This window comes from Otolemur garnettii, unplaced genomic scaffold (genome assembly GCF_000181295.1).
Source record: "Otolemur garnettii isolate 467f Iridium unplaced genomic scaffold, OtoGar3 scaffold00113, whole genome shotgun sequence".
In the NCBI taxonomy this organism is placed as follows: Eukaryota; Metazoa; Chordata; class Mammalia; order Primates; family Galagidae; genus Otolemur; species Otolemur garnettii.
In genome coordinates this window covers 2,807,970-2,820,912 of record NW_003852508.1, presented here as the reverse complement: position 1 = coordinate 2,820,912, position 12,943 = coordinate 2,807,970, and the positions used below count along the sequence as shown (strand labels likewise).

Below are 12,943 nucleotides of genomic sequence, written 5' to 3'. Positions count from 1 at the left end.
AAAAAAAAAAAAAAAAATACATGCTATATAAACATAGAAAAAAGGAATATGAATGGTCCATCAAAAATGTTAACGTGTGATTGATAGCTGATAATTTTTTCTTTTTTACTTATTTCTAAACATTCTATAATAAGCAGTTCCTTTTACTTAAAATGACAGAAACACACTAAGACCTTCTCCCAAAGTGCCCTAGAATCTGGTAAGCAAGCAGCGATGCTCAAAGTATGACAGTTGGACCAGCAGCAAAGGAACTGGAGGACTTGCTGGAAATGTAAATACTCAGGCTCCACCCTAGATGCACTCATTATTCTAGGGTGGGGCCCAGAAATCTGTGTTTTAGCAAGGATTCCATCTGAATAGTTCTCACTAAAGTTTGAGAACTATTTCAAGAAGGGGCTCAACTTGTAGCTCTGTACCTGACTGCTCTCACCTTCACATAAATACTACCAATCTTTCTTCCCCAAATACTCTGTGCAACTCTTGTTTAGTCTTATTTTTCCACCTTTGGACATACCTGTTGGACGAGTCTTTTGAGAATAGTGCCTCCTGTCCCCAGATACTGCCTGACATAGAAATCATAAATGCTTTCTGGGGCCAGGCAGGTTAGTATGTCTCAGGGAACCTGGTGTAAGACCTTAAAAAGTTAAGTGCTGGCCACTGCTCAAAGATGCTCACATTAAAAAAAAAATTAATCTTCTTCTAGCCCAACAAAAACACATTGCACATTTAAGCCAAGTTTGGCCACTGGCCAGCAGTTTGCACTCACTTTTTGACTAATTCTTTCTCAAATCAGTAAGCAGCTCTGATGTACTAGAAAGAGTGAGTGAACAAAAAAAACCTTGATTTGAAGCTTAGCACTGCTACTTGCTAGCTGGTGTTAATGACACCTGCCCCATAATGGGCCCCCAATTAATTTTTCACATCACAAATCTGTGATGTTTGTCTGCTATACTATTTGGTTTGTTTGTGTATTTATTTATTTAATTTTTTTGAGACAGTCCCACTATGCTTACTATGTCACCTTCAGTAGAGTGCCGTGGTGTCACAGCTCACAGCAACCTCAAACTCTTCAGCCCGGCTATTTTTTTGTTGCAATTATCACTGTTGTTTGGCCCAGGCTAGGTCCAAACCCACCAGCCTTGGTGTATGTGGCTGGTGCTGTAACCATCATGCTATGGACGCCAAGTCTCCTATACTATTTTGGTTAAGTAATTCTTTACTCTATTTGTATTTATTTAGTTTAAATATCAAATTTAGTTTGGAAAAGAACATTTCTCAGTAATTAAGGTTCTAAAAAGGGAAATGAACACTGAATTAGTCAAGTGGATTTCTCTGACAAGCCAGAGAAAGGGTTTTTATTTCTTGAGTGGGGTGGAAGTAGTTATTTTGTCAAGGTAGAATTCAGAATGACAAATTCAGATACAGTTAAATGAAAAAAATCTACTATTCACATGTATTATCAATAAGGAAAATCTGGCTTAATTTTAAGACATAAAAATTCAGGACAGTGTTAGATTGCAAACTGCTGTCATCTCATGTGCTCCAAAGCTTTAAAAATTCAATTATTTGGATTCCATATGAGAAAAGTAAAGTTTTACTGCAGGTACATCTTCTCAGTCACAGTATAAAATAATTTCCACTTAAAGGGCATATCCAATTTCTCCACTTAAAAGCATTCAAGTAAAATCTGTTCCAAGACCAACCTACGTAGTCCTAAAAAACTGTCAGAATAAAAATAAACATTTCCTGCATGTATTAATCCTTTGAGAAAAACTGCTGAAAAATATCCTCTCCAAATTACCTATCTTTTAAGAGAGTTTCATTATGGAGGTAACATTATTTATGAATGGGCAGGGTAAAATTGGCAAGAAAACAATGGCTGAAAAATTTGTTTCAAACATATAATTTCTTTTGAATAAAAGTGCAAACAATTTTTAGGTGCAAATCGGTACTAATATCCTTTACGAGTGTCTATCTTACAGAATACTCATTTCAAAGCATTAGGTTCTATTTGCTCAAAAAAAAAAACCTAACTAATAAGAGAGTTTCACTGGCAGCTAGAGTAAGCTCACATGATCTTATGGACTGCATTAATGTCTCTATTTTGTACCAAATGCTTCAGAAATTTTGAGATAGTCCACTTGTGTAAAGTAATCCTAAAGTTACAGAACACAAGAATATCCAGAATGATAAGTGAAAAGGGCTGACTATATAATAATAATAATAATGAAAGTAATATTAGCTGTCCATAATATATGTTTTACATGAAAAGGCAATTTCCTAGCACAGAAAAAGGTATGAAAGAATAAAGTTTGTTCCCTCCTTTAGGATAAACAACCCTGAGTTACTCCGAGGAGCCTATGAGGCCCAGCAAAAGATCTGAGCCCAACGCTTTGTTCTTTTGGAGGAAGTAGCATAAAAAAGCACCCTCTGGGTTTGAGACTGGACTCCAGCATACACTGGTGGCTTTACCCTGGACAAGCAACACCTGGTAAATACAGGATCGGTGAGAGAATGAGATTATGTATGTGAAAATATTATGTAAACTATAAAGCAATAGTAAGCAAATGCTAGTTACTATTTTTATGTAATACTATTTCATTTCTTATCTTGCTTGACTATGTCTCTCTCTGTCAAAAAGCATACAGATCGAGGTATGCTTACCAGCTGCGTGAACTTGAGCAAGTCATTTCCTCATTTCCTTCCGTGCCTGTTTCCTAAGAGAGAAATGCTGTGCCAGACATAAATTTAGGACTTAACAAATGAGAGTTTCACCGTTTTCACTCTCTGGGGAGAGAGTTGTCAGGAGCAGACAAAATTGTATCTGAATAAAAGGCTATGTATATGCATATAAAACTCTATATACAGCCAACGCGTTATTTGTACTGTAAACTGCCAAGACGTACAAGATATGAGAACCAAATGGCGCCTCGAAGGCTCCCAATAGAGAGGGAGAAAATGCAGAGAGGCGGACTTAGGAGGCTGGATGATTTGGAATAGCGGTAGGAATGAGAACAGAGAGACGAGGCAGAAAAAAAAAAAAAAGACCTCAAAAGACACCCAACAATCAATTCACTATTTTCCCCCTTTTCTTGTATGATTTACAGCCCTAGACCATTTCATTTAACTTCACAGCCCATCATGTCCCTAGAAATTTATTTACTGTACCTTTGTCTTTGAGAGCCTTTCCACTCCCCTCCCCTTCTAGAAGTCGCGAACTTCAGACTCTGGGCTTCGACGCCAACTCCCTTAAACTGTTTTTACCGAGTTTCCCTATATCCTCCCCTCCGCCAAAGGGGAAAATGCACGGGACGCACCGCAGGGCAGCCTAGGAAATGTGGTCTCTTCAGACTCTTTTGCTTCGGACGTAGAGTAGGGAAGACGACAAAGGCAATCCAGTTGAAACTACAACTCCCGGCGGGCAGCGCGAGGCACCATCTTCCTTTCTGCACCCCTTCCTATTGCCGTCCTCCTCCTCCTCTCCTCAGACGCTGAGCCGCTTGGCCTCACGGTATTTAGAGTTCCTCCTGGGCCCAGGCTCCTAGCACTGGGTGGCCAGTAAAGAGATTGAAGGACTCCAACTCCCAGAGGGCGGAGCGGAGGTTGCGCCTGCGCACTCCCCCTGAGGGCGTGTATGTCTGTGTGTCTGAGGGAGAGAGAGCGAGAGAGAGTGAGTGTGAGTGCGGGGTGGGGTGGTGGCCGTTACGTTCGGGGTAACGGCTACGGCAGTAGAGAAGTAAGAAGAGAAACAACGTCCGGCGCTTCCGCCTTCGCTTAGTAGGAGGAGGAGCTGGTAGGGAAAGGAAAGTGATTCGCCCTGGGCCGCGACTAGACCGAGTCGGGTCGGTGGGGGTCGGGGCTATGAGCCTTTGAGGGTCGGCTGGGACGCGGAGCGAGACACTAGAGCCGAGAGCTATGTCTCAGCCGCCGCCGCCGCCTCCGCTGCCGCCGCCACCTCCTCCCCCTGAGGCTCCGCAGACTCCGCCGTCCCTGGCGGCGGCGGCTGCTCCGGGGGGCCTCGCGAAGCGGCGAGACCGGAGAATCCTTTCCGGGAGCTGCCCGGATCCGAAGTGCCAGGCGCGTTTGTTCTTCCCGGCCTCCGGTTCTGTCAGCATCGAGTGTACCGAGTGCGGACAGCGGCACGAGCAGCAACAGCTGCTGGGGGTGGAGGAGGTGACCGACCCCGACGTAGTGCTACACAACCTGCTGCGGAACGCGCTGCTCGGGGTGACGGGGGCACCCAAGAAGAACACGGAACTGGTAAAGGTGATGGGCCTTTCCAACTACCACTGTAAATTGTTGTCGCCCATATTAGCTCGTTATGGAATGGACAAACAGACAGGCCGGGCTAAGCTTCTCCGGGACATGAACCAGGGAGAACTGTTCGATTGCTCTTTACTGGGTGACCGCGCCTTCCTCATAGAACCAGAGCACGTTAACACAGTGGGTTATGGCAAAGATCGCTCTGGAAGCCTCCTGTATTTGCATGACACTCTGGAGGACATCAAGCGGGCCAATAAAAGTCAGGAATGCCTCATTCCAGTGCATGTGGATGGGGATGGACACTGCCTGGTGCATGCAGTGTCTCGGGCTCTAGTAGGCCGTGAGCTTTTCTGGCATGCCTTGAGAGAGAATCTTAAACAGCACTTTCAGCAGCACCTGGCCCGATATCAAGCCCTGTTCCATGACTTCATTGATGCTGCTGAATGGGAGGACATAATTAACGAATGTGACCCTCTTTTTGTACCACCTGAGGGTGTTCCTTTGGGCCTGAGGAATATCCATATATTTGGCCTTGCCAATGTGTTACATCGTCCTATTATTCTATTAGATTCTCTCAGTGGCATGAGAAGTTCAGGCGATTATTCAGCCACCTTTCTGCCTGGACTCATCCCTGCAGAGAAGTGCACTGGGAGAGACGGTCATTTGAACAAACCCATCTGTATCGCATGGAGTAGCTCTGGTAGAAACCATTATATCCCCTTGGTAGGCATAAAAGGGGCTGCTTTGCCCAAACTGCCTATGAATTTGCTTCCTAAAGCATGGGGTGTGCCTCAGGACCTTATTAAAAAGTATATCAAACTTGAGGAGGATGGTGGTTGTGTTATTGGAGGAGACAGAAGTTTGCAAGATAAATACTTGCTTAGGCTTGTTGCTGCTATGGAAGAAGTCTTTATGGACAAACATGGTATTCATCCTAGTTTGGTTGCTGATGTCCATCAGTATTTCTACAGAAGGACTGGGGTGATAGGAGTTCAGCCTGAAGAAGTCACAGCAGCCGCTAAAAAAGCAGTAATGGATAATCGCCTTCACAAATGTTTGCTCTGTGGTGCCCTTTCTGAACTTCATGTTCCTCCAGAGTGGTTGGCTCCAGGAGGGAAACTGTATAACCTGGCAAAAAGTACTCATGGACAGCTGAGGCCTGACAAAAATTACAGCTTTCCCTTGAACAATTTGGTTTGCTCATATGATTCAATTAAAGATGTTTTAGTACCAGACTATGGACTGAGTAACCTAACAGCTTGTAATTGGTGCCATGGCACATCTGTGCGAAGGGTCAGAGGAGATGGATCTATTGTTTATTTGGATGGAGACAGAACTAATTCTAAGTCCACAGGTGGCAAATGTGGTTGTGGATTCAAACACTTTTGGGATGGTAAAGAATATGACAATCTACCAGAAGCTTTCCCTATTACTTTGGAATGGGGTGGAAGAGTGGTCAGAGAAACAGTGTATTGGTTCCAGTATGAAAGTGATTCGTCTTTGAATAGTAATGTTTATGATGTAGCAATGAAACTTGTTACCAAGCACTTTCCAGGTGAATTTGGGAGCGAGATCCTGGTTCAGAAAGTTGTCCACACTATATTACATCAGACTGCCAAAAAGAATCCTGATGATTATACTCCTGTAAATATAGATGGTGCTCATGCCCAAAGAGTTGGAGATATACAAGGACAAGACTCAGAGTCTCAGCTCCCAACAAAAATTATTCTTACTGGGCAGAAAACAAAAACTTTGCACAAGGAGGAGTTAAACATGAGTAAAACTGAAAGAACTATTCAACAGAACATTACAGAACAGGCTTCTGTAATGCAGAAACGGAAAACAGAGAAGTTAAAACAAGAACAAAAAGGGCAGCCCAGGACTGTTTCTCCTAGTACCATTCGTGATGGTCCATCCTCTGCACCTGCTACTCCTACCAAGGCTCCCTATTCACCTACGACTTCTAAAGAGAAGAAGATCCGTATAACAACTAATGATGGACGGCAGTCTATGGTTACACTTAAGTCTTCAACAACCTTTTTTGAACTTCAGGAAAGTATAGCCAGAGAATTCAACATTCCTCCGTATTTACAGTGTATTCGATATGGCTTTCCTCCTAAAGAGTTAATGCCACCACAGGTAGGAATGGAAAAGGAGCCAGTTCCTTTACAGCATGGTGACAGAATTACCATTGAGATTCTAAAAAGTAAAGCTGAAGGTGGTCAGTCTGCTGCAGCACACTCAGCTCACACTGTGAAACAAGAAGATATTGCTGCTACCGGTAGATTGTCATCTAAAGAACTTCAAGAGCAAGCCGACAAAGAAATGTACTCCTTGTGTCTTCTGGCAACATTAATGGGTAAGGTCAATTTAACTCTGATGGTATATCTTAATTGTGAATATAATACACTGAGTTTTTTTCTGTTGTCTTTGGGGGGGAAATCTGTGGTCATTGCAAGTATTTGGTTATATATTTGGGGGGAATTTTCTTTTACTGTTTTAGCAATAGATAGATGTTAATATGATCATTGAGTAACTATTAGGAAAACTGAACTAGGAAGTAGTACCTTGGCTGTTACCAGATTATTTAAATAGATCTATTCTTGCAATTTTCATTTTTAAAACTGACTTTTACTATATTTAAAGCCTTTTTATTTTATTTTTTTCCTAGACTCTATTGAGCCTGCTCACCTTGCCCCTTTTTCATTTATTTTTAAATTTTGTTTTCCTGTATGTCATGTGATTTTTGGACTTCCTGTTTGATGAATTGTAGTTTCTGATGTTTATATTCGCACTGTACTCTCTTCCATTTCTTGTTATCCCTCCCCCATTTCATCACATTTTTATTATTTGTATACTAAGTTTTGTTTTTAAGTAATTTCACTGCTTGGTGAATCTTTGTCATCGTTTTTAATGAGCTGTTATGTAGCTTATGAAAAACATAAGAGAGGTAGATGGTAATGGAGTTAAGAAGTATTTATTTCTAATAATTCAGGACAAATTAAAGGAAAATATAAACCAAATACGTAATTTAAAGCTTTAGATGACTTGGCATACAGTCCAGTGGTGCACTTTTTATGGTATCTTTATTTGTTTAATCTTTATTTTTAAATTACTGTTAATATGCTTTACTGAGTCTTAAAGTATGAAGTAAAATTTAAATACGTTAGATACTGGAAGGGCCTATTTTTACTGAGATTAGACCTTTCAACTTGAAAATTGATGTGGATTTTGATTATGTTTTTTGATAGTATTAAATAGCCATGAATTGGGCCTAGACCTACTGAAATATATGTTACTTATTTCTGGCTTATTTGAGGGCCTAGAAGTTAATAGATCTAAAAGCCTTGCACAAATTTGGCAGGAATGGAAAGGACCCAGTTACAGCATGGTGACAGAATTACATGATATTACTGATTTTAGTTGGGCAGATCTAGTAATTGAATTGAGGGGTATGTCAGGAACTGCAAGTACTACATATTTCTATCAGAGTTTTTGATTTCTTAAATAATGAATGGGATAGAGGAAAGATTGTGTGATTTTTGGAATCAGATTTAACAATTTGAATCTTGGCTCTACTACTTATTAACTTAGAGATTTTAGGTAAGCTACTAAAGTCCCCAGTAATTGGGTCTGCCTCCTCTGTGCAAAATACTCCTAGTAGTGGGATGTAAGGACAACAGTAAAGTATTCCTGAAACTCCAAAATTAAATAACATTTTCACAGAATAGATAGATACATGCAGAAGGCATTTGAGAAGACCAGCAGTCTCACAGGTCAAAAATAGGAAAGAAAAGATCTTCCTTAATAGAAGAACTCTTGATGGCTCCTATCTTCTCTGACATTGTATACTGGACACTTGATATGGTGCCCAGCAGGTAGTAGGCACTTTGAAATGTTTTTTGATTGAATTAAATAGATGGCATTAACATATCTAAAGAAAGGCTGTATCTGCAGAAACGGAATGGATAGTCAGTCAGCATGGAACATTGAAAAAGTCTGAAAAGCAGAATTTGACAATGTTTATACACCGTTATCTAAAGGGAAAAGATACATCATCTAGGGTTCATGAAAATTCTGGTAACTAGAAAGGTAATCTCTGTTGAGGGGTGTAAATACTTGATTAGTACTGACCATGGCCTGGCTGAAACATCTTTTTCCCTTTATCTGACTCCATGTTCACCAAGCCTCTATTCTTAGTCCTTATTTAGCATCCTGATAGTAAATTTTGATGTACAGGTGCGAATACAGGTAAAGATTATGTTCATTTGGAAGGGTGTATTCTCCATTGTAGATTAATAAATAGACATGGGTAGTAATCTTAAAAACCTGATTGGTAAAACAAAACAAAAAAAAACACCTGATTGGCATGATAATATATTTAACAATGAAAATTAGCAAAATGTAATTTTGGTTTATAATTAGATACTTTTTGAGTTTGGTTTGAGGTTCTCAGACATGAATTTCTGAGAACTAAACTACGGACTACAGTGAGTTCACCAAGATAGTATAGTATTTCTCTATTCTGGTCCCTTTCTTCTTCACATCTAACATTTATATTTCTGCTCCTGCAAACCCACAAATTTCTTTACATCTACTTCCACGTGGCACCTGTGGCTCAGTGGGTACGATGCCAGCCCTATATATCGAGGGTGGTAGGTTCAAACCTGGCCCTGGCCAAATTGCAACAAAAAAATAGCTGAGTGTTATGGTGGGTGCTTGTAGTCCCAGCTACTGGGGAGGCTGAGGCCAGAGAATCACCTAAGCCCAGGAGTTGGAGGTTGTGAGCTGTGTGATGCCACAGCATTTCACTGAGGGCGATAAATTGAAATTCTGTTGCTACAAAAAAAAAAAAAATCTTCTACTTCCACTGCTAACACAAAATTGTAGTGTAAAAAGAGAATTTTGCCAATTTTATGGTAGTAGCACTTGAGAGACTTTCTACTTTAAATTGAAGTGTTGTGATGGTACCTGGCCACTATTAGATTAGTTTTCTCCCTCTAGTTCTCTTACAACTGTATTTGAATAACGTATAGAAGGTATTTGAATAAAAGTAACATGTTGGTAAAAATGTCAATTTGGTGATTATTCTGTACACATAACCATATGTAAAGAGTGCTAGTGAAGTATTGATGTTTATATTGGAGAAGGCTGGGAAATGAAAGAGCTTATTTAGAAAACTGCAGAATTTCAAAGTATAGAAATTTACTGTGTGAATTACCAAATGTAAGCTAACCTACTACTATGTGGGGTTAGAAAATAGCTCATCAAGCTTTATACTGTTAAAATAACTGGCTCTTTCTCATTTGTGTTTAGGCTTAAATGCTACCTTCTAAGGCAGGGGTCCTTAAACTTTTTAAACAGTCCCTCAGACCGTTGGAGGGCTGGACTGTGGGCCCGGGGCTAGTCGGCTGCTAGTCAGGACAGGCAGTGGTGGCAAAAACATCCAGTGGGCCAGATAAAATGTTCTCAGCGAGCCGCAGTTTGAGGACCCCTCTTCTAAGGGTTTGAGAGATCTTTGCTGACCATTCTAAGTAGGTCTCCCTCTATCCTGGTACCCTCTTTGTTTCACTCACAGCACGTATCACAGCTTTTAAATGGTCTTATTTGTTGGTTTAATTATTTGTTTGCCTCTTCCACTATTAAGAAGTCCACAAAGGCAGAGATTAGCCTATTTTATTCAATAATGAATGCCTTGTCACCTAGTACAGGGCCTAGCACGTAGTAGGTATCAGGTAAATGCTTGTTGAATGAAATGCACATTATTTCAGCAAAATCATTGTAGGCTATCAATTTGAGACTATGCTAAAGGTACAAAGATGGCAGAAATTCAGTCCTTTCCCTCCATAAACTTACTTGCTAGATCAACTGAGGGAGTTCATGCTTTTATAGCTTTCATCAACACATGTCCAGCTTGCTTTTCTACATATATAAAAATTATAAAACCCCTAAGTAGGACCAACATAGCATTTTAGAAAACTCATTTGATTAAAAATCACATATATATTTTTAGGGATTGTATATCTTTTTTTTTTTCCTTGGGACAGAGCCTCAAGCTGTCGTCCTTGGTAGAGTGCTATGACATCACAGCTCACAGCAACCTCCAACTCCTGTGCTTAAGTGATTCTCTTGCCTCAGCCTCCCAAGTAGCTGGGACTACAGGCTCCTGCCACAACACCTGCTATTTTTCTTTTTTTTTTTTGTAGTTGTCGTTGTTTGGCAGGCCCGGGCCTGGATTCGAATCCGCCACTGTGGCTAGCACCCTAGCCGTTTGAGCTGCAGGAGCCAAGCTAGATTGTATATCTTCACTAAATAGGCTGATGTATGACAGCCAGAGACATGTGTTTTTCCTTTCTTTTGTTTTTCAGCAGAGTAGTCATTAAGTGGAATTTGTCTATTATTACAAAACAGTTAAGCAGGTACATTAGTCTTTTGCTCAGTAGCTACCTCCCATTTGTAGAACCTAGTCACTTTGAGTCTTACTATGGTATAAAGTGGAATAACAGTATTCTACCTATAACATTTCCCATGTTTTAATTTCTTTTATATAGACTACTAGAGGTAACCGAACTTGATTTTTTTGAATCGTCTTCATTATTTATATAGTACTTGAAAGATGCTAACTCTGACTTTGCAAAGTAAGTTGTTAAAATTTCTTGTAGACCAGTTATTTGTGGGTTTTCTTTTGTGGTAGATAGAATAGATGGTACATCATCTACCATAAATATTAAGCTGATTTCTTTTTCTTAGCATTGTATTTTTGTTTGGTTTCTAGTTTTTCTTTTTTTCTCTCTCAGTGGTTCTCAACCTTCCTAATGCCATGACCCTTTAATACAGTTCCTTATGTTGTGGTGACCCCCCTAACCATAAAATTATTTTTGTTGCTACTTCCTAACTGTAGTTTTGCTACTGCTATGAATCGTAATATAAATATCTGATATGTAGGATGGTCTTAGGCGACCCGTGTGAAAGGGTCATTTGACCCCCAGGTTGAGAACCGCTGCTCTAGCGGTAAAGACAGATCTAGGTGAAGGACAAAATTTGTCAGTTTGGAGTTACTTCAGTGGAATTAGGGTACTTGATATTTACCTTACTTTACTGCATAGGTTACCGACCTTTCAAGAGCTGAGAAACTTGTTTGATTTTGATATATTTTCTGTCTTTCTGAAAGAACTGTATGACTTTTTAGTATGTATTTTTAAAATATACAATATTTTCATAATACCTGTTAATCTTATAAATGCCTTAGGATTTTCTATAATGACACTTAGCATTATTTTTTAAATGACATTGGATCTGAACATTATTATTGCATCTTGCTTTTTCTTCAAATGTTGAATGAAAGACAGTTTCATATCTAGCTAGTACTTATGCATATTTTTATATACTTCCTGATAGCCCTTCTATTGATTTATACATAACATATTTGTAATGTGAGAGCAATTAGAAAGTTGATAAAAAGTAATGCATGTAGATGTACCTTAAGATAAATGTTTATGCTGTAAATAGTGATTTTATATAATCATACTTTGAAGATTAAGTTAACATTTTTTTTTTTTCGAGACAGAGTCTCACTTTGTCACCCTTGGTAGAGTGCTGTGGCATTACAACTCACAGCAACCTCCAACTCCTGGGCTCAAGCGAGTCTTCTGCCTCAGCCTCCCAAGTAGCTGGGACCACAGGCGCCCGCCACAGTGCCCAGCTATTTTTTGGTTGCAGCCGTCATTACTGTTTGGCAGGTCTGGGCTGGATTCGAACCCGCCACCTTAGGTGTATGTGGCTGACGCCTTAGCCACTTAAGCCACAGCCGCTGAGCCAACTACTTTTATTTTTCTTTAATATTTTTCAATTACAAAATCTATTTCAAAATTTAAGGAATTCTTGTATGCATAAAGTAAAATACAGTTCTCTTTAACATTTGCAATTTCCAGAGAATGTTATTCTTAATAAATTGGGTTGTAACCTTCCAGACTTTGTTTGTTTACATGTGTATATGTATACATGTGTATGTAGTTGGGTTTGTGTGCATGTGTATATATGATAAAAATAATCTTTTATACTGATGGTGACACCAAAAGTTGCATGGCTGGAAACACTTAGGGAGACTGAGTATAAAAAGTAAAAGAGGTATGCCTTTCTCAGAAACCATTTTGGCTACTAATAGGGTAGATAAATTTTTAGATGGGAGGATCTACAGAAGTGGTGGAGAGATGGCAACAATTCTTTCAGCAAACAAATACTTGTGGGATTTTCTCTAATAGAAACTTTCCTGTATTCCTATTTTAAATGTGGAACTATTTAGATTATTTAAAAGTTTGGAATTATTTATTTAAATTTTAAATTTAGATTAAACTTAAATATTTTACGTTGATCTTGTAGTCAGAGACATTTGAGTTCAAAGTTAGTTTTAGATATTTCTTTGTTTTTTTTTTTTTTTTTTTTTTGAGACAGAGCCTCAAGCTGTCCCCCTGGGTAGAGTGCCATGGCATCACAGCTCACAGCAGCCTCCAATTCCTGGGCTCAAGAGAGTCTCCTGCCTCAGCCTCCCAAGTAGCTGGGACTACAGGCTCCTGCCACAACACCTGCTATTTTTCTTTTTTTTTTTTGTAGTTGTCGTTGTTTGGCAGGCCCGGGCCTGGATTCGAATCCGCCACTGTGGCTAGCACCCTAGCCGTTTGAG

At 39.8% G+C, this 12,943-nt stretch overlaps 1 protein-coding gene across 1 annotated transcript in view; it reads left to right on the top strand.

Moving 5' to 3' along the window:
* The first annotated feature begins 3,731 nt into the window (after positions 1–3,731).
* VCPIP1 (valosin containing protein interacting protein 1) overlaps positions 3,732–12,943 on the top strand; it is a 37,468-nt gene continuing 28,256 nt past the window's right edge. Inside the window, exon 1 of the mRNA XM_003797246.3 lies at positions 3,732–6,622. Within this exon, the coding sequence (XP_003797294.1) occupies positions 3,916–6,622 (2,707 nt within the window). The 5' untranslated portion in view covers positions 3,732–3,915. The remainder of the gene's footprint in view (positions 6,623–12,943) is intronic.